Here is a 26,963-nt window from a genome sequence, read left to right as displayed (position 1 = left end):
ATATCCTTTCTATTTTATTCTTCTTACTAAAAAAAATATTTTATATAAAATAATGGCACTGCACTTATAAGCATATATTTTCTGCTAAATGAATTCGATTACGCATAGCCAGAAAACATACAGTAGGCCAACTCACATTCTATTCAAGTGAAATAAATTTTCTTCATATCATGTCTGTTTAGACCTGACTAAAATAAATTGAATTTATTGTGGTGGTGTTTACTAGACTTTTTAAAATGTAGATGTTTCCTAAGGTGCGCATAATGCGTGGAGGCCTGGAGATGCTAAACGTGTTTATGTTAATTAACGCTCAATTACCTTGAGACCGGCAGTTATTTGCATGACTATTACCGGCAGAAACTATTGTGACTGTTGTGACTATTGTAGCCAATTCTGTAGCAGTAATTCTGTTTGATTTTTTTGTAATTCCTTTAGAAAAACAGAGTTTTAATCACTTAATAATTCATAAACAAAATTGGAATCAGTAAAATCACTATAACTAGTCGGTAGGTCTACCATTACTATTACCATTACTTGTTACCATTACTTGTTACCATTACCATTACTATTACCATTACCATTACCGTTACTTGTTACCATTACCATTACTTGTTACTTCTGTGAAATTGTATTATCCTACCTCCTAATGATGGAGAGGAATTAGAAAATAACTCTAAGATATGGGAGTTTTTGGTAACGGAATTACAAGTCACAAGTCAATATTTCTTAAACTTACAGAAGGTAAACAATTTCTCCAAAACAAAATATAAGTATTAGTTGGCAGGGGTCTTAACGTCAACATCATTATGTTTGGATGTATTTCTGATACCGTTCAAGACTTTTTCAGGTAGATGTTTTCTAAGACCCTTTTCCATCTGTTAATCAAGATTCAAAGCCTTTACTTATGCCTCATTTTTAGGATTGAAAATGGTTGAAAAATGTATATATGCCTTCATTTCCTCAAAATATAGACTCTTAGCTTTCATTTGACACCCAATTGAATATGCACCTATGAACTTCACATGTTGGTGCTCATGTGTCCTTTTACATGGAAATGGCCTTTACTATCTGTCTGATTCGAGTCATTTACAGAACATCTCTATCTGCACATGACATGCTCCTCTCTAACTCCCACTCTAGAATAGCTTGTCTGTATGTACTTCATGCACACCTTTCTGATGCCCTGCATCTATTACTGAACATAATGCATTATTCACGATTACTATGTTTACATTCATGAATATTCATGTTCAGAACTCTCGGGATGGAATGGGGGTGGTGGAGATGTAAAACTGGGAGAAAGTAAGGAGGGTGAATGTGAAAATCCCCCCCCCCCCCCCAAAAAAAGTAGCTTAGTTCATAATTAGGGTATTTTAGAACAAAATTATTATTTTTTTTTTTACAAAGGACATATAATGCTTCCCAAGGAAGAAAATAAGGGACATATAGACATTTATTGGGGGGAGGGCACTGGTCCAATTAAAGTTGTTCGGGGGGAAAAAGGCACCCCCCTCCCCAACATAAAAAACATTTTCATGACCTCCCTTTTGCACTGTAAAATAATTGCACACCCTCCCCCTCATAGAATTAACTCAAAATAATGTTCACGACAACAAATAACTATTGTAGCATCCCTGTGTTTATAAATGTGGATATCGTCTTCACCCCTTCAGCATGTTTTTGTCACACAATCGATGCCACGCAGGGCTATGAGCCAGAAGGTTGAGGGTTCGCCGATCACCACACAGTCGATGCCACGCAGGGCTATGAGCCAGAAGGTTGAGGGTTCGCCGATCACCACACAGTCGATGCCACGCAGGGCTATGAGCCAGAAGGTTGAGGGTTCGCCGATCACCACACAGTCGATGCCACGCAGGGCTATGAGCCAGAAGGTTGAGGGTTCGCCGATCACCACACAATCGATGCCACGCAGGGCTATGAGCCAGAAGGTTGAGGGTTCGCCGATCACCACACAGTCGATGCCACGCAGGGCTATGAGCCAGAAGGTTGAGGGTTCGCCGATCACCACACAGTCGATGCCACGCAGGGCTATGAGCCAGAAGGTTGAGGGTTCGCCGATCACCACACAGTCGATGCCACGCAGGGCTATGAGCCAGAAGGTTGAGGGTTCGCCGATCACCACACAGTCGATGCCACGCAGGGCTATGAGCCAGAAGGTTGAGGGTTCGCCGATCACCACACAGTCGATGCCACGCAGGGCTATGAGCCAGAAGGTTGAGGGTTCGCCGATCACCACACAGTCGATGCCACGCAGGGCTATGAGCCAGAAGGTTGAGGGTTCGCCGATCACCACACAGTCGATGCCACGCAGGGCTATGAGCCAGAAGGTTGAGGGTTCGCCGATCACCACACAGTCGATGCCACGCAGGGCTATGAGCCAGAAGGTTGAGGGTTCGCCGATCACCACACAGTCGATGCCACGCAGGGCTATGAGCCAGAAGGTTGAGGGTTCGCCGATCACCACACAGTCGATGCCACGCAGGGCTATGAGCCAGAAGGTTGAGGGTTCGCCGATCACCACACAGTCGATGCCACGCAGGGCTATGAGCCAGAAGGTTGAGGGTTCGCCGATCACCACACAGTCGATGCCACGCAGGGCTATGAGCCAGAAGGTTGAGGGTTCGCCGATCACCACACAATCGATGCCACGCAGGGCTATGAGCCAGAAGGTTGAGGGTTCGCCGATCACCTAACAGTCGATGCCACGCAGGGCTATGAGCCAGAAGGTTGAGGGTTCGCCGATCACCACACAGTCGATGCCACGCAGGGCTATGAGCCAGAAGGTTGAGGGTTCGCCGATCACCACACAGTCGATGCCACGCAGGGCTATGAGCCAGAAGGTTGAGGGTTCGCCGATCACCACACAGTCGATGCCACGCAGGGCTATGAGCCAGAAGGTTGAGGGTTCGCCGATCACCACACAGTCGATGCCACGCAGGGCTATGAGCCAGAAGGTTGAGGGTTCGCCGATCACCACAGACAAGCCTACTCTACCTACTTGTTTTGGTAGGCCTACACTACGAACAGAGTCGGCAGCATACAATGATCAGCTAGGGGGAAATCTGATTTTCAACATTTTGATGTTATATTTATAAAATATACTTACAGGTTTCTACGCCAACGCACCACACAACCAATTTAACAAACTTCAAGCACACAATATAATGCTTTGCATTTTCAACACCACAATAAATAGACTACTGTATGTCAATCGCGACAAACAGAAAATACATCCCTCCCTACCTTGTAAGCCTACCCAGTGATTGATTTTATTTGTCAGTTTAAAAAAATGCATACAGTACCAGTCAAAAGTGCAGACACGCCTACTCATTCAAGGGTTTTTCTTTATTTGTACTATTTTCTACATTGTTGAATAATAGTGACAACATCAAAACTATGAAATAACACATAAGGAATTTCTTTTTTTTCTTTTACCTTTATTTAACTAGGCAAGTCAGTTTAGAACAAATTCTTATTTTCAATGATGGCGTAGGAACAGTGGGTTAACTGCCTTGTTTAGTGGCAGAATGACAGATTCTTCCCTTGTCAGCTCAGGGACTTGATCTTGCAACCTTTCGGTTACTAGTCCAACGCTCTTACCACTAGGCTACCTGCCGCCCAGAATCATGTAGTAACCAAAAAAAGTGTTAAAGAAATCAAAATATATTTTATATTTGAGATTCTTCAAAGTAGCCACCCTTTGCCTTGATGACAGCTTTGCGCACTCTTGGCATTCTCTCAACCAGTTTCACCTGGAATGCTTTTCCAACAGTCTTGAAGGAGTTCCCATATATGCTGAGCACTTGTCAGCTGCTTTTCCTTCACTCTGTGGTCCAACTCATCCCAAACCATCTCAATTGTGTTGAGGTCTGGTGATTGTGGAGGCCAGATCATCTGGCCTCCACGCAGACCTTACGCAACCTGGAAGTGTGTTGGATCATTGTCATGTTGAAAAACAAATGATAGTCCCACTAAGCGCAAACCACATGGGATGGCGTATTGCTGCAGAATGCTGTGGTAGCCATGCTGGTTAAGTGTGCCTTGAATTCTAAATAAGTCACTGACAGTGTCACCAGCAAAGCACACCCAAACCATCACACCTCCATGCTTCACGGTGGAACCACACATGCGGAGATCATCTGTTCTTCTACTCTGCTTCTCACAAGACACGACGGTTGGAACCATAAATCTCAAATTTGGACTCATCAGACCAAAGGACAGATTTCCACCAGTCTAATGTCCATTACTCGTGTTTCTTGGCCAAAGCAAGTGTCTTCTTCTTATTGGTGTCCTTTAGTAGTGGTTTCTTTGCAGCAGTTTGACCATGAAGGCCTGATTCAGGCAGTCTCCTTTCAATTACTTGAACTCTGTAAAGCATTTATATGGGCTGCAATTTCTGAGGCTGGTAACTCTAATGAACTTATCCTCTCTATCAGAGGTAACTCTGGGTCTTCTATTCCTGTGGCGGTCCTCATGAAAGCCAGTTTCATCATAGCGCTTGATGGTTTTTGTGACTGCACTTAAAGAAACTTTCAAAGTTCTTGAAATGATCCGGATTGACTGACCTTCATGTCTTAAAGTAATGATGGACTGTCGTTTCCCTTTGCTTATGTGAGCCGTTCTTGCCATAATATGGACTTGGTCCTTTACCATTTACCAGCCCTACCTTGTCACAACACAACTGATTGGCTAAAACACATTAAGAAGGAAAGAAATTCCACAAATTAACTTTTAACAAGGCACACCTGTTCATTGAAATGCATTCCAGGTGAAGACCTCATGAAGCTGGTTGAGAGAGTGCCAAGAGTGTGCAAAGCTGTCATGAAGGCAAAGGGTGGCTACTTTGAAAAATCTCAAATATACAATTATTTTGATTTGTTTAATACTTTTTGGGTTATATGATTCCATATGTGTTATTTCATAGTTTTGATGTCTTCACTATTATTCTACAATATAAGAAATAGTGAAAATAAAGAAAAACCCTGGAATGAGTCGGTGTGTCCAAACTTTTGACTGGTACTGTATATATACACAGTACAAAGATTTTTTAAGTGACCGGGATAGCATAATAAGGTGGGGACTTAATTCCATTGTGGTCCCTATTTTTTACATAAATACATTTACAATAACAGAGATACCTAGTAGCCTAGTGGTTAGAGCGTTGGGCCAGTAACCGAAAGGTTGCTGGATTGAATCCCCGAGCTGACAAGGTAAAAATCTGTTGTTCTTCCCCTGAGCAAGGCAGTTAACGCACTGTTCCCCGGCCCTGAGCAAGGCAGTTAACCCACTGCTCCCCGGGCCCTGAGCAAGGCAGTTAACCCACTGTTCCCCGGGCCCTGAGCAAGGCAGTTAACCCACTGTTCCCCGGGCTCTGGGCAAGGCAGTTAACCCACTGTTCCCCGGGTGCTGTGGATGTATATTATGCCAGCCCCCGCACCTCTCTGATTCAGAGGGGTTGGGTTAAATATGGAAGACACATTTCAATTGAATGCATTCAGTTATACAACTGACTAGGTATCCCCCTTTCCCTACATAGATACAGACACATTACAGCGATACATTCAAAAAAGGCTCCATCAGCCAGCTTTTGACATGATTTTTTAAAAGTGGTTATGGTTGGTATGGCTTTGAGTTGCTGTGTTGGTTTGTTTCACTCAACAGCACCGGAATATAAAAATGTGTTCTTACCAGATAAACTCTTATATTTAAAACAGGGAATATTAAAGTCTCTGGCTCCAGTATTATGCTGGTAGACATCTCTAAAAAATGAAAAAAATAGTTGGATAGTTACCTGGGGGCTGAGTCCGTGATAATTCTGTGGACTAGACCAAGGTAAATTAATACTAGTCTTTTTCCCACAGATAGCCAGCCTAGCTGCTTAAAATGCTCAACACCCAGATGAGTTTAGGTACAATTCTTACAAGCTTGTTTTGGCTGATCTGTAGCTTATTCTTTAGATGTTTGCGGTTGCTGGTGAACCATTCATGTGCAGGCATAATCAAAGTGACACCGGACTAGCGCAATTGCCAGTCTTTAGGGTGTCTATAGCTAGGTTTGCATCCAATTGTCGACCTAATTTCATGCAAATATTCTAAAATATATTTACAACAAACGATATGTACATTTTCCCATCAGAGTTCAGACATAATTTTTCTGCCACCTGGCTGAGTATAGAGAGAAATATGGTGTCTCCTACTGCCCTGGAAGAGGTGGTCTTCACTGATATATCCCTTAAACAATGTAAACTTTGCTTTGGTCCTATTATTGCTAACATCATTTTCTTTTGCATTCCCCCAATGGTCCAAATGTGGAATCCGTGCGCTTGCAGATATCATGGACAGTAATGGTTTGAGAACATTCCAAGATTTTAAAGATACATACACATTACTAGGGAACTCCTCTTTTTCTATATTTACAATTTAGGTCATCTCTGTTGCCCTGTGGAGTCCCTTGGGAAACCCAACTACCGAACCATCCAATGATGGGATTTATTTAAAAAAAATATATGGGCTCCTGAAAGGACTGATCTCTATAATGTATAAACAACTTTTGGAAAGCTCATATTCTAAGCTAGCCATTAAAAAAGTATGGTCCACAGATCTAATTGAATCTGAACAACCCTTTAACTGGAACAGAATATGGAAAAATATGATCTTGGTATTCCGTAATCCGAACCGTCAATTTATACAATTTAAGTTTATTCATAGACTGTATTTAACACCAAGGAAACATTTCACAATGAAATTTCCCCCAACTCGTCACTGTGTCCCCTAAATCAGGTAGGCACATGTGATGTGGGAATGCCCTGCAGATAAAGACTTCTGGGGAAATGTTACAAAATTAATTTTGAAGTGCATGAATGTAAATATTCAATGCTCTGTATCTATTATGTTAATTAATGATGATAGCTCTGTGAATCTCTCAATCAATCAGAGACAATTATTGCTGGCAGGCAGCACTATATATAACTATTTTAATCTTTGGATGGAGACATGTTGGCTGGGTGGGGTTGGGGGTATGGAAGGTTGGGGTTGGGGGAATGGAAGGTTGGGGCAACGGAAGGTTGTGGGAATGGAAGGTTGGGGTTTGGGGAATGGGAGGTTGTGGGAATGGAAGGTTGTGAGAATGGAAGGTTGGGGTTGGGGGAATGGAAGGTTGGGGTTTGGGGAATGGGAGGTTGTGGGAATGGAAGGTTGGGGTTGGGGGAATGGAAGGTTGTGGGAATGGAAGGTTGTGAGAATGGAAGGTTGGGGTTGGGGGAATGGAAGGTTGGGGTTTGGGGAATGGGAGGTTGTGGGAATGGAAGGTTGGGGTTGTGGGAATGGAAGGTTGGGGTTGTGGGAATGGAAGGTTGGGGTTGGGGGAATGGAAGGTTGGGGGAATGGAAGGCAACAACAAAAAATGACAAACTTGGTCAAATAAATAAATAAAGAGTTGTTTCCATCAAATTAACTTGTTGCGGATAAAAGTCAGTTTGTAAATACATAGTACACAAAAAAATTTACTTTTTCAATTAAATTCTCATGTTCAAAATAAAAAATACAATTTAAAAGGGTTTCCATTGCATTTTAAACTCTAGGACTACTGATGATTTTGTCACTAAAAATGTCACGTAGGTATAGCGAATGTGCCCACATGCGCTCTAGTCAACCGCTCGCAGATACAGTGCAGGTATAGTCTACATGATGAGACTATTGTGGACAAAAGTGTGAGAATATTTGTATTTGTCAAAAAGTTAAATTACAAATATTTTGTACAAATATATTAGGTTCTAGGTGCGCGAGGAATAACCGCTTGAATTGGAGAGGAGGCAGAAAGAGCATTAAGCTTTCCTGAATAACTGGGCCTGCCGGGAGCATGTGGCCACATTATTATCGCACGATTTGGGAGAACGATGATCCACAACAGACAGCGCATCTCAGTATCACAAATGAAAATACAACTAGACTGGCCTGCTACTGTGCCTTTCTCGACCTCATAAACTGCCGAGAGTAAGTGATCCAAATAGAATTAAACATTCAAATCACAGGACTTTGTGCCGTTATTCAAATTACATTTTCAATGCAGCCTATAGTAGAATTTTGTACTCACCTGAAAACAATAATGCAAGTATTCATTGTATTGTAGTGTTGTAGGCTAGCCTAGGAAGGATAATTGTATTGTCCCTAAACAAGATCAATAGGAGAGCTTTTTTTAATGATTTCATGTGCAATGATGCACCTGGCCTCTCCGCTGCCTATCAGCTATTCCTATTTGTTCTTGTGGATTCATATTGAAAATTGATGCAGCTTTGAATGTTTTTATGTGTGGTATGATTGCTAGTTAGCCTATTACAGATCTGGACAAACAATCCACCTACCACTATTGTCACTATGAATGGTGATAGAGTGTAGGATAGACAGAGTACCAAAATACCTTGCTATAGGGGAGGCGCATACAAGTAGATGAGGAACTTTGGCTAGGATGGAAGAAATGATTTAGTCAAACCTGCTTGTGAATGTAAACCAGAGGGGGAAAACACAGTATCCTTCCCAAAGCAACAAAAAAATAAATTGACCCCCCCCCCCCAGTGATGTTTTTCAGACAGCCTGGTTTCACAACACAGCGATAAGCTTCTGTTTAATAAGAGGAATGTAAACAACAACTAAAATGTTGACACACACAAACATTAGCCTAAGCAGAAAATGGCATAGTTCACGAATCTTTTGGAAAATGTGTTTGCTGGCCAGATAGAATGTTCATCAAAGTTCATCAAAGTCATCATAAAATACATCACATCGAGAGCAAACAATTTGTAGGTTACTTCGGCAACTCTGTGTGTTAATCTGGAGTGTTCATTATCACGGTTAAACAGCGGAATGTGAAAAGAAAATGGGTGGGAGCAGTTGGCTGCCCTTTCATCAAAATGAGACCGAGAACATGAATGGGTTGTGCCTCTCTTCTGCCCCGGAAATGGGCCTCGCTACCTGGCACAGGTAAACTAAGCTTCTCGGACACGGATCGTTAAAAAACGGCATTCAAAACCTATACTGTCGACGTGATTCATTCTAAACGAGAGAGGCGGAGAGATCGACTGCACTGTTTTTAAATATAGGAAACCTCCCCGAATTAGGCATTCTAATGAAGTTTTTAATATATTCAGACTGCGTAAACAAACGCCACCCATGCAGACGCACACACAAGATAAACCAAGACAAGAGTGAGTCGGGCGTTTGGGGCGAAACTTCAAATCTTTAATCCAAACTCAGAAAACCACATAGCGAAAGTCGAGACAATGGCGGCAGCAAAATATACAAATGCATCAGTTGTTCTCGGTTATTTGGAGCAGGGCAGGTCCCCTGGTCAAATTCTCTCATGTCGACCGTGAATGTTATTAGTTGCATTTAAGGTGGCAGGAACAGCCTTTATGTAACTATTTTAGCTAGCTATATTTTGGCTAAAAATAAATAGTATAACTCGTTTATTCATCACTAAAGCTAAAACACCCAGGAGGTAGGCAGCACAACCAATACGTCAATATATGCTAAACATTTCATAATGGGTTTGACCAATACGTCCTAAAAACGACAATATATGTTAAACATTTCATAATGAGTTAGGGCTTTTATGCTAAAGAAAAGTAGTGCTGTTGTTGATGTCAGTGAAACTAGTTCACGCATTAGGTGCTGAAAATTGGCAGATTGTAGCTGCCGACCATGGATGAAAAAAATATGTTTTAGCCTACTTTTGAGAAATTGGCATTGTCTATAACTGGCAAGCTAAAAGGGTTGACATATTTTGCGTCGAACGCGATATGTCGAATAGTTAATGGAATATGCTGAACTCCGCATTCTCTCTATGGTCGGACAGGCCCACATGAATAACACAACAGCTACAACGACTGCACCGAACACAAAGGCTGGGGAGAATAGGCATATAAAATCGCCATACGACATGAAGCAAGTTAGCTTCTCGGCTTTCTATTATGTTACTGTAACGTGTAGTACGCGCAGCCGCTGACTGTTGGTGAAAAAAAAAATGAATATGCAAACATCCTCCAAGAAGGTTCACGCCACAATAATAAGCATCAACACAAAGCCGATCGCCTAGCTATAGCAGCCAGGCTAACCACCGTATCGAGCTAGCACAGCTACAGTATTTGAGCAATATCTGAATATGGCATGTATAAAAACAACAGTCACGTCGCCGATTACTAATAAAATATGCTAAATCGTATTCGTAGACAGCGGTATGAATATGTAGCGGCGTACAGCGGTCTAATCACAAAGGTAGGCATTCCTTTTTATATATATTTATTTTTCGCCGTCGCACTGCAATACTGTTTCCCCCTGTCAAATATCCGCTAGCGGTGAATTAATTGAAATGATGCGGACAACAGCGAAATTGTGCCAAATTATTTTGTTGTCGGCTTTCTTCTGTGCTAAACGGTTTCAGATAAATAGTTTTTGAATATAAGTATGAATATGTAAAATGCTGTAATGATTACCTGGTCCTGAACTCTCATCTTGACTCGCTGCTCCTCCGTCCGCCATTTTGAATATTTAACACGAAATCCCAGCCCTGGTAGGAAAGGGATTTATAATCTACACACACCACACACAAATCATGTGCAAGTGCACTGTATTTTGACCTACTTTAAAAATACATTTGAAAAAGTATGAATAGGTTTTTTCGTACCATGTTATATTTGCGTGTGTTAACCCATGTTAGTAATATTCTAATAACCTAAGTAGTCTAAAGTAAATTGAACTAAATACATCTTCAAATATCTTCAATGTTGTAGGCTGCAAATATGGCAGAATATTGAATAGTATCATAATCATTGTTTGTGTTTGTTAGTGTATGTGAAATGGCATACATGTGTGGTAAACAATGTGTGTGTGTATACAGTAGCGCATAATAGTCTAGCCTATATGTGTTCAGCCTCAGTTTTTTAAATCAATAGAATAAAAGCAAGGGTTGTCTCCTGAGCTTTTCCCCTAAACTCGATGTATGTACTGCCCCACCGCCTTATTGAATTGTATTTTGATCTTCAGGCAATCAAGTTGAAACATCTATGGATCCTATTGACAAATCTCTGTGATTATGAATTGAAGTTCAGTGACATTAGTCATTTCTCACAGTAGGTTTTATGTTATGAGCAGCAGACTCCACGTGTGCCAGAAGAAGGCCCCCAAAGAGTAGAAAAGGGATGGAGGGGGAAACCTGTTGTTTATCCATCCACAACATGCACTGCCCTTATGACTTATGATGTAATTAGCAAATAGGCATTTACATTTGACTATACTATAATAGATTTTCAGGAGAACTGATAGAAAACAACAAACCTCAACCACAAAGAACCTTTACGCTTTCGTTGGTGTATTTTATATAGGGCTGCGTGACAAACGTCTATCAATGCTGAGTACAACTGCCTGATCCCTGAGTTCTCTTAATGGAAATAATTGTTTTTCTCCCTGTATCATTACAGGTTGTAATTGAAAGCTTCAGTGTACTTGTCTAGGGTATACACACCCTGACCAGGGCAGTGCAATCCATTCAGTTGTAGTTTTATTCAAAGTGATATGAGTACAGAGCAGACACCTTGTGTCTGTGTGCGTGAGAGAGAAATGCATGATAACATCAGAGTTATCAGAGGCATCCTTGCGTCTCCATAATATAATCTATAGAATCCTTTGTCCCATGGCCTCATTGTCTTCTTCCACTCATGACCACTGAACGGATTAGATGGGTTTCCACTGTATTACTTTCTGCACTCACCTGTAGTCTTCTCAAACCAGAGCTTATTAAGGTGGTTGAGACAATGAGAGGTGTGGTCCCACTATACACTAAGTGGCCTAAAACCTATGTAGTTATATGGTTACAGAAGTTGGTACAGTGTATTCACAGTGGGTAGCTTATATATTGTTACATAGATAGTACTGTACTATGTATGTACTGTTGTAGACTACCTGGTTGCAGTTTGTGTAACGCCGTTAAGGACGTACTGCAAGCTCACTCCACAGATAGCTTGACATGTTGCGGATGGAGCCATCCCATTGTACCATTGGAACATTGTCAAGGAGTGTCAGCAAAGCAGAGGTCCCGAGTTCGAGCCAGGTATGAGCCGAATTGGGGGTTAAGTGGTACTCGCTAAGCAAGCAACTTGACATCAGAATTGTATGAATCTATATGTTAAACCTACCGTTTGTAAAACACAAAAAAAACGTCTCGTATTACTGAGGTGTATTCTACCATGTCAGCCTCAAAGGAATGTTATGAATGCTCATCCATGTGGTAGGCCCATCCATGTGGTAGGCCCACCATTTGTCAAACAGGCCGTTGCATTGGCTTTATTAATCCTGATTCATGTGACTAATCAATTTGGCTATTTAAGTACTGATTATCAGCTGCCCAACTTTATCAGGAGTTATCGCGATCCTATTTGCAATGTGCAGAAATGTATGGATAAAAACTTGAAACAACTGATCAACTGACAATGGGGGTAAAACTCCTGGACAACAGTTGTGGTTATCTGTTCAATATTGTCCATTTTACTTTGACCTGTCCGGTTTTTAGGATTGGTTGTTTGTTAACATGACAGCACATTTTTTATTAGATTGAACGCCATTTAGGCTAGGCCATTTGATCATAGAAACCTGCATGATGTAAAAAATATCAGTCTCATTACATTGTCATACATTTTATCTCCAGCCTGTAGGCTACAGAAAAGGCCACATACTCTTTCTACCATATCCTATATCTGCTACATGATTTATGTTAGACCATTTTTATGGGACAGAATGTTGGTGTAGCGCTGCAGCGATGCGTCTCTCCAACAGCACCCTGGAGATGCGAGCTGGGAATTGACAAAGTTTATCACAGGGCAGCGTCAGCTCTCACCTAAAACGCCCATATGCATATACACTGGTTGCGAGAGAAATTGTCATTGTTTTGGGGCAGAATTATGTGAGGTTGTATGTGTTGTTGTTGGAGGTGTGTGTCTTAATCAGTTTAGCTCAGAAAATGCTGCCCTCATCAATCTGCCGACATAGGTGGCCGCCTAATCCTGCCTAATGAGCGGGCCGGCCATGCACGGATGTAGCCATCCAATTAGTTCCTTTTAGGTAGCTCAAACCGTTGGAATGTTGTCAAGGAGGGCAGTCACGTGTGTTAGCAAAACAGAGGTCCCGAGTTGGAGTTGTTTTCTACTAAATTCTTGACCCACAAAGTCAAAATTGTCAATAATGTAGAAATTCATGAAAACCCAAAATATGCTTTTTGGTCTTAATTTAAGGTTAGGGTTAGGCATAAAGTTAGCATTGTGGTTATGGTTAGGGTCAGGTTTAAAATCACATTTTATGAAGAGAAATTGTAGAAATAATTTGGTTTATCCATAATTATAACTTTGTGGCTATAGAACCTAGTGACTTGTTCGAGCCAGGTATGAGCCGAATCGAGGGGGAAGTGGTACTTGCTAAGCAATCAAGGTGACGTTATAACACTTGCACAACTTTAAGAATGTGTAAATAATCTAGCAGGTAACATGTCATGGCATAAATAAACTGATGTAAGCGTTAAGCCCAACTACATCCAGGGCTACATATAGAAGCCCAGATACTTCCAGGTAATTCAGCCTTATGTTTTCAGTCCAACACTGCCATCTGCAGGCTGTGGATGAATATGACAACTACTGGAAACAGTTGGCCTCATCTACCTATATTTTTCCACACAAAAACGTATTTCACAAGCGTAGAATATGGGCTGCTTCATACTTCCAAGCGAACAGTTATGATAATTAAAAAGGTGCATAGGTCTACTTTATGCAACAACAAAACTGGTGCAGGGAATTCGATGTAGGCTATCTGCCCAGCTAGCACATAACGTTCTGAAAACCACGTTTCTTAGAGCATGGTGAGTGGTTGTCCTATGGTTAATTTTTATACAGCATTCCCACAACTTTCTCGGACTGGTGCATGATGGTTGTTTGGCTTTGACAAATTCTCAGCACATTTAAAGAACTTGACAAAAAATATATATAACTTTTCTTGGTATTTCAATACTTTAAAAGAACGTGTCCTAAAAGTTCAAACATTTTATTTATTTTTATATTTAACAAGGCAAGCCAGTTAAGAACAAATTCTTATTTATAATGGCGGCCTACCAAAAGGCAAAAGGCCTCCTGCAGGGACGGGGGCCTGGGATAAAAAAAATTAATACAATATAAATATAGGACAAAACACACATCACAACAAGAGAGACACAACACTACATAGAGACCTAAGACAACAACATAACAAGGCAGCAACACATGACAACACAGCATGGTAGCAACACAACATGACAACACAGCATGGTAGCAGCACAAAAACATGGAACAAACATTATTGGGCAAAGTCAACAGCACAAAGGTCAAGAAGGTAGAGACAATACATCACACAAAGCAGCCACAACTGTCAGTAAGAGTGTCCATGATTGAGTCTTTGAATGAAGAGATTTAGATAAAACTGTCCAGTTTGAGTGTTTGTTGCAGCTCGTTCCAGTCGCTAGCTGCAGCGAACTGAAAAGAGCAGCGACCCAGCGATGTGTGTGCTTTGGGGACCTTTAACAGAATGTGACTGGCAGATCGGGTGTTGTATGTGGAGGATAAGGGCTGCAGTAGATATCTCAGATAGGGGGGAGTGAGGACTAAGATGGTTTTATAAATAAGCATCAACCAGTGGGTCTTGCGATGGGTATACACAGAGATGACCAGTTTACAGAGGAGTATAGAGTGCAGTGATGTGTCCTATAAGGAGCATTGGTGGCAAATCTGATGGCCGAATGGTAAAGAACATCTAGCCGCTCGAGAGCACCCTTACCTGCCGATCTATAAATTATGTCTCCATAATCTGGCATGGGTAGGATGGTCATTTGAAATCAGGGTTAGTTTGGCAGCTCGGGTGAAAGAGAAGCGATTACGATAGAGGAAACCAAGTCTAGATGTAACTTTAGCCTGCAACTTTGATATGTGCGGAGAGAAGGACAGTGCACCGTCTAGCCATACTCCCAAGTACTTGTATGAGGTGACTACCTCAAGCTCTAAACCTTCAGCGGTAGTAATAACACCTGTGGGAAGAGGGGCATTCTTCTTACTTAACCACATGACCTTTGTTTTGGAGGTGTTCAGAACAAGGTTAAGGGTAGAGAACGCTTGTTGGACATTAAGAAAGCTTTGTTGTAGAGCGTTTAACACAAAATCCGGGGAGGGGCCAGCTGAGTATAAGACTGTATCATCTGCATATAAATGGATGAGAGAGCTTCCTACTGCTTGAGCTATGTTGTTGATGTAAATTGAGAAGAGCGTGGGTCCTAGGATTGAGCCTTGGGGTACTTCCTTGGTGACAGGCAGTAGCTGAGACAGCAGATTTTCTGAGATAGTTAGCAAACCAGGCCAAAGACCTCTCAGAGACACCAATACTCCTTAGCCAGCCCACAGTAATTTGAATGGTCTACCGTATCAAAAGCTTTGGCCAAGTCAATAAAAATAGCAGCACAATATTGCTTTGAATCAAGGGCAATGGTGACATATACAGTTGCGTTGACACATCCATAACCTGAGCGGAAACCAGATTGCATATCAGAGAGAATACTAGTTTTCCAAACACTTTTGATAAACAGGGCAAAATAGAAATAGGCCTAAAACAGTTAGGATCAGTTTGATATCCCCTTTAAATAAAGGACGAAATGTGGCTGCCTTCCAAGCAATGGGAACCTCCCCAGAAAAGAGAGACAGGTTAAAAAGGTCGGAGAGAGGCTTTGCGATGATAGAGGCAGCAACCTTTAAGAAGAAAGGGTCAAAACCATCTAACCCAGATGTTTTTTTGGGGTCAAGTTTAAGGAGCTCCTTTAGCACCTCGGACTCAGTGACTGCCTGCAGGGAGAAACTTTTAGCAGGGCAGGGGGAAAAGAGGGAGAAGCATCTGGGATAGTCGCATTAGAAGAAGTGAGAGATGAGGAAATTTTGGACGGGCAAGGAGGCATGGCTGAGTCAAATATGAATCCTGACTTAATGAAGTGGTGATTAAAGTGCTCACCCATGTGCTTCTTGTCAGTTACAACCACATCATCAACATTGAGGGACATAGGCAGCTGTGAGGAGGAGGGTTTATTCTCCAGGTCTTAATCCATTTTACAGAACTTGGGGTTAGACCCACAGAGAGATAATTGCTCCTTAAAGTAACTAACTTTGGCCTTCTGGATAGCCTGAGTGCGCTTATTTCTCATTTGCCTGAACGATAGCCAGTCAGCCTGAGTATGCGTGTGCCGAGCATTTCGCCAAATGCAATTCTTGAGGTGGAGTAACTCTGCAAGATCACGGTCGAACCAGGGGCTGAACCTGTTTTTAATTCTCATTTTCTTTATGGGGGATTGTTTGTTAACTATACCACAGAAAATATTTAAAAAAGAAGGTCCAAGCATCTTGGACATGATTACATTTGAGTTAATGTTCTTGGAATGTTCTCTAACTGGTTTGACATTGGGATTGTACTCAAATAGTCCAGAAAACGTTAAACAACGTTCTTCTGTGGAAATTTCAGTAATTCAGCATAACGTTTTTTTACAAGTTTCCTCATGGTTCTATTTAAAGTCATATTCTCAGAACATTAGGAAAAGTTTCCATAAAAAGAAAACAGTAACATTCAAAGAACGTTCTAAGAATGTTATTTAAAATATACACATTTCGTTCTCAGACTCAACAAAACTCTACTATGTAGCGATTTCAGTGCCAACATGTATTTGAATTTCATAATTTTTTATTAGGATATTGAATTTGAATGTAATATTTTAGAATTTGTAATGCACAAATTGAATTCAAATTGAACTTGAATTTCATGATTTGAAATTAAATTGAGTGAATATTGTATTCGGTTTTAAAATTCTATTTCAATTTAATTGAATCTACAAATTCAATATTTATGTATTCAGTTTCAATATGGTAGATATTGCATTCATTGTCTGTGTATCAAGTTACAAACTATAATTTTAAGTCGATCAAAGTTTCATATATTCAACTTCTCAGATGCATTGAGATTCAGTTTTCAAGTTCAGTTCTCTAAATTCAGATTCAAAACCATTGAGCTATAATAAGAACTAGACAGCCTTCAAGATGGTCGGATGTTTTTCCCCCAATGTAATCTACTGACGGTGGCATATACCGGATTTGTGGGTGCTGACATCTTGTTAGGTCAGGTTTGAGGAGACAATTAGTACATGGGCACTAGCACTGCAGCACAACAAGCGTGAACGTGCATTCCAGCACGAGATAAGAGCAGGGTCGTGGATCTGGATTACTGGGGGAGGGGAAATATGGTGGCACAAAGCACCATGCACACAACCACTGGAAACATGAACAACATTTTGTGTAAGTTATTCGGGAGTAACAGGACAGTGCTGTAGCTTGCTCTATATGTGCACGTCAGGAGACCATTGTATGATATTCTGTTTGACACAACGCAATTAAGTTTTTGAAAACGTTATTAAAAACTTATGCAGTTATGATATGCCCATTTTACAAACCAAGCTCATAATTTGAGTTGTGTCCCAATTAATCAGTCTAGATATCAATACTGTCACCTTGTATCACATAATTAGCAAAAAAATATATAGACATACACAGTATTTGATAAAATATTTTTGTACTATTGGTTTCTCAACTTCCCCAGGATTCTATAAGACACTCACAACATTATGTTGATGACATTGTGAAAACATAACTGCCCCAAGAGGGAAATAAACACAGAAATAGACCAGGGCTGTTATGTTTTATGTGAGGATGGCTTACCAAGTGCTCCCCCAAACCCTGAAAAAAATGGGATAAGCACATTGCTTTGTCTATTTTCCCTCCACCAGCACCCTGGGTTGATGCAGGAGAAGACTAGTGAGCTTCAGCAGGACCTCCTGATGAGCGAGCAGGACATACAGCAGGAGTGGGATGGGAGTCCATAGAGTATGTTGGGATGGAGCTGTCTGAGCTACTTGTTGTTAACTAACTACTTGTTTTCTTTCTTGTTCTACACAAATACCATCAACACCTCCAGTGGTGTCAGGCTACATACTGATTGTTGCTGGTCCACTGTTCTTTAACATTGTAGCCCTGAGGGCCAATTACAGGAAAAGATTACAGATTTGTCTGAGAGTTACAAATAAATAATATTGTAAAAACCTGCAAGCTTTATGAAATACACACAAAAGGTTAAAATACAATAGCTAAAGGATTTATGAATTAGTCAGTTTTGCTGGGTGGCCCATGGGCCGAATCAAGAGCAGATTAAGCAATGTCTGTTGTCCCATCCAGAGATTGGACACTGATGAGCTGAGCTGGTGATCCCTCCTCTCTGCACCTGGGGGCATAGTTTCCATCAACAGGGCAGAGATATCATCAGCCTGAGAAAGGAGGAGGATATGGTCAGAGGGAGAGGTACTGGGTGATAAGGGCCATGTGTGTCAAAATATATTAGATGTGAATTATTGTGACTAGACTACGTCATTATAAGTCAAACACTTGTGCAACTAGAGAGATAACACATTCACTATGTTTACCTACGGAACTGCTTTGTGTAGAAGGTTGAAGGCTTACTTGTCAGTGGCGTTCACACGGACATTGAACTTGATCAGGAGGGCCACAATATGCGTGTGCTGTAGAGGAGAGACGTGACAGAGGAGCGAGAGAGACCCGAGGACATGATTTAACATCCTCATGACTTGCCCAATGACTGATGACATCCACGCTAATACATATGAAGACTTTCCACTAGTTCTCTTTCATCACAGTATGAGTGATGGTATTTTATGTGATGGATGGTTTTCTGGAAGGTTTTGTAAACTAAAAACAATGCATACACTGTCTTCTAAAGCCTGCTGACATCCAAGCTGTTACATAGACCACAATGTCACAGTGTATATGTTTTGTATGCATTTTGTCAATGTAAAAACTTTATGGCAAACCATACAGCATGTAAAACGTTTTCAGAGGCCTGATGTAATCGTTGTTGTGAATCACTCTGTATGAAGCTGTGTTGTGTAGGGAGATGAGGCCTGATTGTTGTCATTGTATTGACTCTGTATGAGGCTGTGTTGTGCAAGGACATGAGGCTTGATTGTTGTCGTTGTAGGGACTCTGTATGAGGCTGTGTTGTACAGGGAGATGAGGTCACAGTTATGAAAACTTAGGACACTAAAGAGGCCTTTCTACTGACTCTGAAAAACACCAAAAGAAAGATGCCCAGGGTTCCTGCTCATCTGCGTGAACGTGCCTTAGGCATGCTGCAAGGAGGCATGAGGACTGCAAATGTGGCAAGGGCAATAAATTGCAATGTCCGTACTGTGAGACGCCGAAGACAGCGCTACAGGGAGACAGGACGGACAGCTGATCGTCCTCACAGTGGCAGACCACGTGTAACAACACCTGCACAGGATCGGTACATCCGAACATCACACCTGCGGGACAGGTACAGGATGGCAACAACAACTGCCCGGGTTACACCAGGAACTCACAATCCCTCCATCAGTGCTCAGACTGTCTGCAATAGGCAGAGAGAGGCTGGACTGAGGGCTTGTAGGCCTGTTGTAAGGCAGGTCCTCACCAGACATCACCAGCAACAATGTCGCCTATGGGCACAAACCCACCGTCACTGGACCAGACATGACTGGCAAAAAGTCTTCACTGACGAGTCGCGGTTTTGTCTCACCAGGGGTGATCAGATGGTCAGATTCACATTTATCGTCGAAAGAATGAGCGTTACACCGAGGCCTGTACTCTGGAGCGGGATTGATTTGGAGTTGGTGGGTCCGTCATGGTCTGGGGCGGTGTGTCACAGCATCGCCGGACTGAGCTTGTTGTCATTGCAGGCAATCTCAACACTGCATTACAGGGAAGACATCCTCCTCCCTCATGTGGAACCCTTTCTGCAGGCTCATCCTGACATGACAATGCCACCAGCCATACTGGTCATTCTGTGCGTGATTTCCTGCAAGACAGAAATGCCAGTGTTCTGCCATGGCCAGCGAAGAGCCCGGATCTTAATGTCTGGGACCTGTTGGATCGGAGGGTGAGGGCTAGGGCCATTCCCCGCCAGAAATGTCCGGGAACTTGCAGGTGCCTTGGTGGAAGTGTGGGGTAACATCTCACAGGCAAATCTGATGCAGTCCTTGAGGAGGAGACGCACTGCAGTACTTAATGCAGCTGGTGGCCACACCAGATACTGACTGTTACTTTTGAATTTAACCCCCCCCCCCCCCCCCATTGTTCAGAGACACATTATTCCATTTCTGTTAGTCAGATGTCTGTGGAACTTGTACAGTTTGTCTCAGTTGTTGAATCTTATGTTCATACAAATATTTACACATGTTAAGTTTGCAGAAAATAAACGCAGTTGACAGTGAGAGGACGTTTTGTTTAGCTCCCCGACAGTGCAGTAATATCTAACAAGTAATATTTAACAGCTTCACAACATATACCCCAAATATAAGTAAGGAATGGATTAAGAATATATATACATATATCAGAGTGGCATTGGACTAAGATACAGTGGCATAGTATAGAGTACAGTATATACATATGAGATGGGTGATGCAATATTTACACAATTAAAGTGACCAAGATACCGTAGAATAGCATAGAATACAGTTTATACATATGAGATGAGTAATGCAAGACAGGGAGACATTATTAAAGTGGCTAGTGTTTCATGTCCTTACAGTGGCCAGTGATTCCTAATCTATGTCTATAGGCCTGTTTTGCATGTTATTTTGGCATTAAACTTCTTATGGCTGCAGGGGCAGTATTGAGTAGCTTGGATGAAAAGGTGCCCAGAGGAAACTGCCTGCTCCTCAGCCCCAGTTTCTATTTGGATAGGAAACACTCGGAAGTTTCTAAAAATGTTTGAATGATGTCTGTGAGTATAACAGAACTCATATGGCGGGCAGAAACTTGAGAAAAAATCCAACCAGGAAGTGGGAAATCTGAGGTTTGTAGGTTTCAACTCATCGCTTATCGAATACACAGTGGGATATGGGTCATTTTGCACTTCCTACGGCTTACACGGCTTGATGTCAACAGTCTTTAGAACCTTGTCTGATGCTTCTACTGTGAAGTGGGGCCGAATGAGAGGGGATTGAGTAAGGTCTATCATGACCTGAACATGCGCTAACCATGCACGTTCATGTGAGAGGGAGCTCTGTTCTATCGCATTTCTGAAGACAAAAGAATTCTCCGGTTGGAACATTATTGAAGATTTATGTTAAAAACATCCTAAAGATTGATTCAATACATCGTTTGACATGTTTCTACTGGCTGTTACGGAACTTTTTGACATTTCGTCTGCTTTTAGTGAACGCACTTCGGGACTTTGGATTTGTTTACCAAATGCGCTAACAAACGTAGCTATTTGGACATAAATTATGGACATTTTGACTCATTTTGATAAGCCAAGTAAAGTCACCCTGGCCAAACCCTTCCCTGACCCAATCGACGCTGGGGGTCCCTGATAATCTTCTTGGCCTTTCTGCGACAAATGACATTGTAGGTTTCTTGTAGGGTTGACAGTGTGCACCAATTGTGCACCGCCCTATGGGAGTCCCGATCACGGCCGGATGTGATCCAACCCGGGATCGAACCCGGGTCTGTAGTGACGCCTCTAGCACTGTGATGCAGTGCCTTAGACCGCTGCCCTACTCAGGAGTCCCTGGCATATGTGTTTTTATCACGAGAGCAAACACTTAAAAAAAACACAGAATCCTGTTTGTTACTCCACCTGGTTCACCTACATCACCGTTGTTTTGAGCCGATTTCACTGTTGGCCAGAACAGGGTACCCAGATCAACAAAAAAAACTTAATCTCGTAGCTTAGAAAATGTAACCTGACAAGAGTGAGGACCTGAGGTGGCAGGTGCGGCGAAGAACACTGAGTTTGGGCCTCGTCACGATGACGACAAGGATGATTCTGGCCCAGTGGGAGTGAGATGTTTTGGAGAGAACGGATCCTTGCCTTCTGGCTGATCTATATGTGGTGTCAAGGTTGGTGGAGAAGAGGTTGGGGAATGTTTAATTGGTGAAAGTAACTTTTTGTGTTTCTTCCTTCCAGAAGGAGCAGACACTCCGCACCACGCGCCTCAGGACAAGACATGTGACTTGGTTTGCTCTCCGGAGCAGAGCGCCATTGAAACGATTGATAACTGGAGTGGCTTTAAGTGTTGAGGAGGACCAACTGAAATGGAAGATTCCTGGTGTCTGTGACGCCCGCCGTTTGCTGCGACTCAGACCCGGTGGAGAGCGTGGTGAAACACAGAAGATACTGTCTGTCCTGCTAAGTTTTGATGCAGAGTCTTTACCTGACGACGTCAAGTTAGGATTTGTCAGTTATCCTGTGAGACTTTTTGTCCCGAATCCATTACAGTGTTTTCATTTCAAGTTGTATTAGTTGTATGCAGGAGATACACAGCAGGTCCCTTCTCGACCATGCAACAACAATAATAACAATAACAATTTTAATAACAATTGAATAAACATTTATAATAATAAAAATGTTATATGCCAAGCTTATGGTCATGTTGCAGCAGTGTGTAGGAGGAAGATTTCTAGATGTGAGACGTGTGCAGGAGGGCATCAGACAAAGGAATGTGTAGTATCGGTGGAAAAGGGTGTGTGTGTTAACTGAAGGGTTACCCATGGTGTTGGAGATCAGAAGGGTCCAGTGAGAGAAAGGCAAGTCGCTGTTGCCAGGATTTGAGTAGTACAGGAGCACTGGCATACCACCCCCCCACCACCATTTTCTCTTAGCCTTATGGCAAAATATGTAGAACAGCACGAAATGTGCTTTAACAATGCAAAATTCTCTCTGCCTTATTCCAAAATGTGTAAAATAGCATGAGATGTATCTCTGCCCCATGGCAATAAGTGTAGAATTACATGAAATGTGCTTATTGCAAAATGTGTAAAATAGCATAAGATTGACCCATGCCAAAATGTGTTGAATTGTAGGAAGTTAGCTTTTTGGGGGGGGGTGGGGGGAGGGGGCTTGCTCAGACCTTGCGAGGGACCTGCGGTATGCCAGTGCACAGAAGGTGTCGTATGCTGAGGCAGTGAAGAGAGTTGTAGAGGAGGTTTCAGTAAGGTTGGCCTCTTAGCTTTCATAGCCATGGTTATCAACAGTACCACAGAAATCAAAGAAAATGTTGTGGTGCGGTGGGAACTGCAGAGAATTACTTGGGTGTACGAGATTTTACTGCAATAAGAGTTACAAGTTACATCTAGCCCAGTCCAAGTTCTTCTCTGTCCTGGCACCCCAATGGTGGAACCAGCTGCCCCCTAAAGCTAGGACAGCAGAGTTCCTGCCCATCTTCAGAAAACATCTGAAACCCTACCTCCTCAAAAAGTATCTTAAATAATCCCACAGCACCCCTCCTCGCACCCCTCCTCCCAAAATAAAAACTTTTGTGAACTAACACTGACTTTGCTGATAGCTACTTTGAGGACTAATGTACTTTGATTGTGATATGTGGTTGTCCCACCTAGCTAACTAAGTTGCTCTGGATAAGAGCGTCTGCTAAATAACTCAAATGTAAATGTAAATGTAAAAACGTAGTTTCCCATCCTCCCAGGCTGCCTGGTCTAGGATCAGATACAGTGAATTCAGAAAGTATTCACACACATTAATTGTTTTACGCATTATGTTGTGTTATAGCCTGAATTTAAAATTGATTACATTTAGATGTTGTGTCACTGGCCTACATACAATACCCCATAATGTCAAAATAGAATTATGTTTTTAGAAATGTTTACAAATTAATTAAAGATGCACTATGCAGAAATCGCTCCGCAATTTACTGGTTGCAAAACTGTTAATAGTTTGCCTAATTTCAGTTTATGTGACAAAACAATCATATATAGTGTAGATAATCATTTTACCATCTAAACTGCTGTGAAATATCTTTTCCATAACCAAATATATTGTATTTTCAGCTGTTTGAAGCTGCTGTAGAAAACCTAAAGTAAAAGATGCAAAAACTAAACTTAAGAATAAAAGACATAAAAATATCGCACATAGAACAGATCTACCGCTTCTTAGACTTGCTTTCAATGAGAATAACAGATCTATAACACACATTTCTATGTGAATTTGGTCGGGTCGCCCCAAAAGGTTACATATTTCAGCTTTAAAAATGAAAAACTGAAATGTCTTGAGTCAAAATGTATTCAACCCCTTTATAATGGCAAGCCTAAATAAGTTCAGGAGTAAAAATGTGCTTAACAAGTCACATAATAAGTTGCATGGACTCACTCTGTGTGCAATAATAGTGTATAGATTAAGAGATTCAGAGTGTATAATAGTCACATGTACAGGGTTGCAGGTGTGATTGCAGGGTATAGTGAAAATCTTAGGCATGCAGGACTAAGTGAAATAAAATAATGAAAATGGGGAGTAGCAGAGGGGAGGAGGGAGCAGATAGCTGTCTAGTGGTGGCTATTCAGCAGCCTGATGGTCTGAGGGTAGAAACTATTGACCAATCTTCCAGTTTTTGCCATGATGCTCCTGTACTGCCCACGTCTGAGTGATCTAAGCAGGGAGGACAAGTCTTTAGCTCGTCCGGTAGGGTGGCTTTGGTGCCCGCGATGTGGCTGGCTTTCTTTTTGTAATCTGTGATCGTTAGGAGTCCCTGCCACATATGCCTTTAACATCTCTGTACCCCACACATCCAGATAATTGTAAGGTCCCTCATTCGAGCACTGAATTTCCAACACAGATTCAACCATAAAGATCAGGGAGGTTTTCCAATGCCTCGCAAAGAAGGCCATCTATTGGTAGATGGGTATGAATAAAAAAAAAACACATTAAATATCCCTTTGAGCATGGTGAAGTTATTACACTTTGGATGGTGTATCAATACACCCAGTCTCTACAAAGATACAGGCATCCTTCCTAACTCAGTTGCTGGAGAGGAAGGAAACCACTCAGGGATTTCACCATGAGCCCAATGGTGACTTTAAAACAGTTCGAGTTTAATGGCTGTGATAGGAGAAAACTGAGGATGGATCAACAACATTGTAGTTACTCTACAATACTAACCTAATCGACAGAGTGAAAATAATTGTACAGAATAAAAAAATTCCAAAGCATGCATCCTGTTTGCAATAAGGCACTAAAGTAATACTGCAAAAAATGTGCCAAATAAATAAAATGCATAATGTTTGGGGCACATCCATCAAAACACATCACTGAGTAACACACTTCATATTTTCAAGCATGGTGGTGGCTGCATCATGTTATGGGTATGCTTGTCATCAGCAAGGACTATGGAAATATCCTAGAGGAAAACCTGGTTCAGTCTGCTTTCTAACAGACACTGGAATACAAATTCCCCTTTCAGCAGGACAATAACCTAAAACAAGGCCACATATACACTGGAATTGCTTACCAAGACAACATTGAATGTTCCTGGGTGGCCTAGTTACAGTTTTCACTTATTAAATCAGCTTGAAAATATATAGCAAGACTTGAAAAGGGCTGTCTAGCAATGATCAACAACCAACTTGATAGAGTTTGGTGTGCAAAACACTGAGATACTTACCCAGAAAGAGTCACAGCTGTGATTGCCGCCAAAGGTGATTCTAACATGTGTTGACTCAGGGGGTTGAATACTTACATAATCAAGATACTATATTTTAGTGTTTTTTAAAATGTAATCTTTACAAATGTATAGATTGTTGACTTTGTAACACAACAAAATGTGGAAAAAGTCAAGGGGTGTGAGTACTTCCTGAAGGCACTGTAGGGCCAAGTAGTGGATTAGTGGTTAGATTTTAATGGGTGTAGGATTTTTCCCTTCCCTTTTGTGCCACAAGCTAGGTTTCCATCCAATCTGCATAAAACAATATGCGCATTTTCCAACAGACTTTTTGCAGATAAAAAACTGTGCGTTACGACGCAGTGCACATAAAAATAACTTTTGCTGGTTCATTTCCCATGTAGCAAATTAAAAATACAAGTTAAATGTGTTTCCATCGCATTTTCAGCTCTACTGTCACAAAAAACTGTTGTGTTTTATAGCAAATGTGCTCTGGTTTTGGCAGCGCTGTCACGTTCCTCATAGTAATCGGACCAAGGCACAGCGTGCGTAGAGTTCCACATCCGGACCGTGAAACGTCGCTGGAAGCTCTGGACTGGGGACTGTCGCCGGAAGCTCTGGACTGCGGGGGACCAGTACAGGTGGCACCGGGCTGATGACACGCACCTCAGGGCGAGTGCAGGGAAGAGGCACAGGACGTACTGGACTGTGGAGCCGCACTGGAGACCTGATGTGTGGGACCGGTACAGGTGGCACCGGGCTGATAACATGCACCTCAGGGCGAGTGCGGGGAAGAGGCACAGGACATACTGGACTGTGGAGGCGCACTGGAGGCCTGATGCGTGAAACCGGTGCACATGACACCGGACTGGTGTCACGCTCCTCAGCATGCCCACTCTGCAGTGCTCTCAACGCCAGTACCTCTCTCCGGAATCTTGCGTCGAGCTCCTCACTCGACTCCCTAACTGGCTCTGGTTCACCCCTCGGCTCCGCCGACCACTCTGTGTGCCCCCCCCAAAAAAATTTTTTTGGGGGGCAACCCGTCGTGGTTGGGCCTCCGTCGTGGACTCCCGGAGTCGTCGTTGATCCTCCTTCGCTGCCTCCGCCTGCTTCCATGGCAGGGTCTTGTCCCCTGCCATAATCTCCTCCCATGTCCATGATGTCCTCCACAAACTTTTCTCCAGAGCCCAGGATCCCTGCTCCTCCTGGCCACGCTGCTTGGTCCTTTGGTGGTGGGATCTTTTGTCACGTTCGTCATAGTAATCGGACCAAGGCGCAGCGTGCGTAGAGCTCCACATCTTTTAATAAACAGAAACTCACCAAACCAAACAACAAAAGCACAACCGAAACATAACGCT

General features: G+C 42.2%; 1 protein-coding gene across 11 annotated transcripts in view; it reads right to left on the bottom strand.

The window, feature by feature from the left end:
• The window catches only part of pou2f1b (POU class 2 homeobox 1b), a 37,902-nt gene extending 27,344 nt beyond the window's left edge, over nt 1-10,558 (bottom strand). For all 11 annotated transcript variants that reach the window (XM_055877584.1, XM_055877596.1, XM_055877586.1 and 8 more), the window contains exon 1: nt 10,508-10,558. In XM_055877584.1, coding sequence (XP_055733559.1) covers nt 10,508-10,553 — 46 coding nt within the window. In that variant the 5' untranslated portion in view covers nt 10,554-10,558. The remainder of the gene's footprint in view (nt 1-10,507) is intronic.
• Between the last annotated feature and the right edge of the window lie 16,405 nt (nt 10,559-26,963).

This window comes from Salvelinus fontinalis, chromosome 23 (assembly GCF_029448725.1).
Source record: "Salvelinus fontinalis isolate EN_2023a chromosome 23, ASM2944872v1, whole genome shotgun sequence".
NCBI lineage: Eukaryota > Metazoa > Chordata > Actinopteri > Salmoniformes > Salmonidae > Salvelinus > Salvelinus fontinalis.
This window is presented reverse-complemented; position numbering and strand designations above follow the sequence as displayed.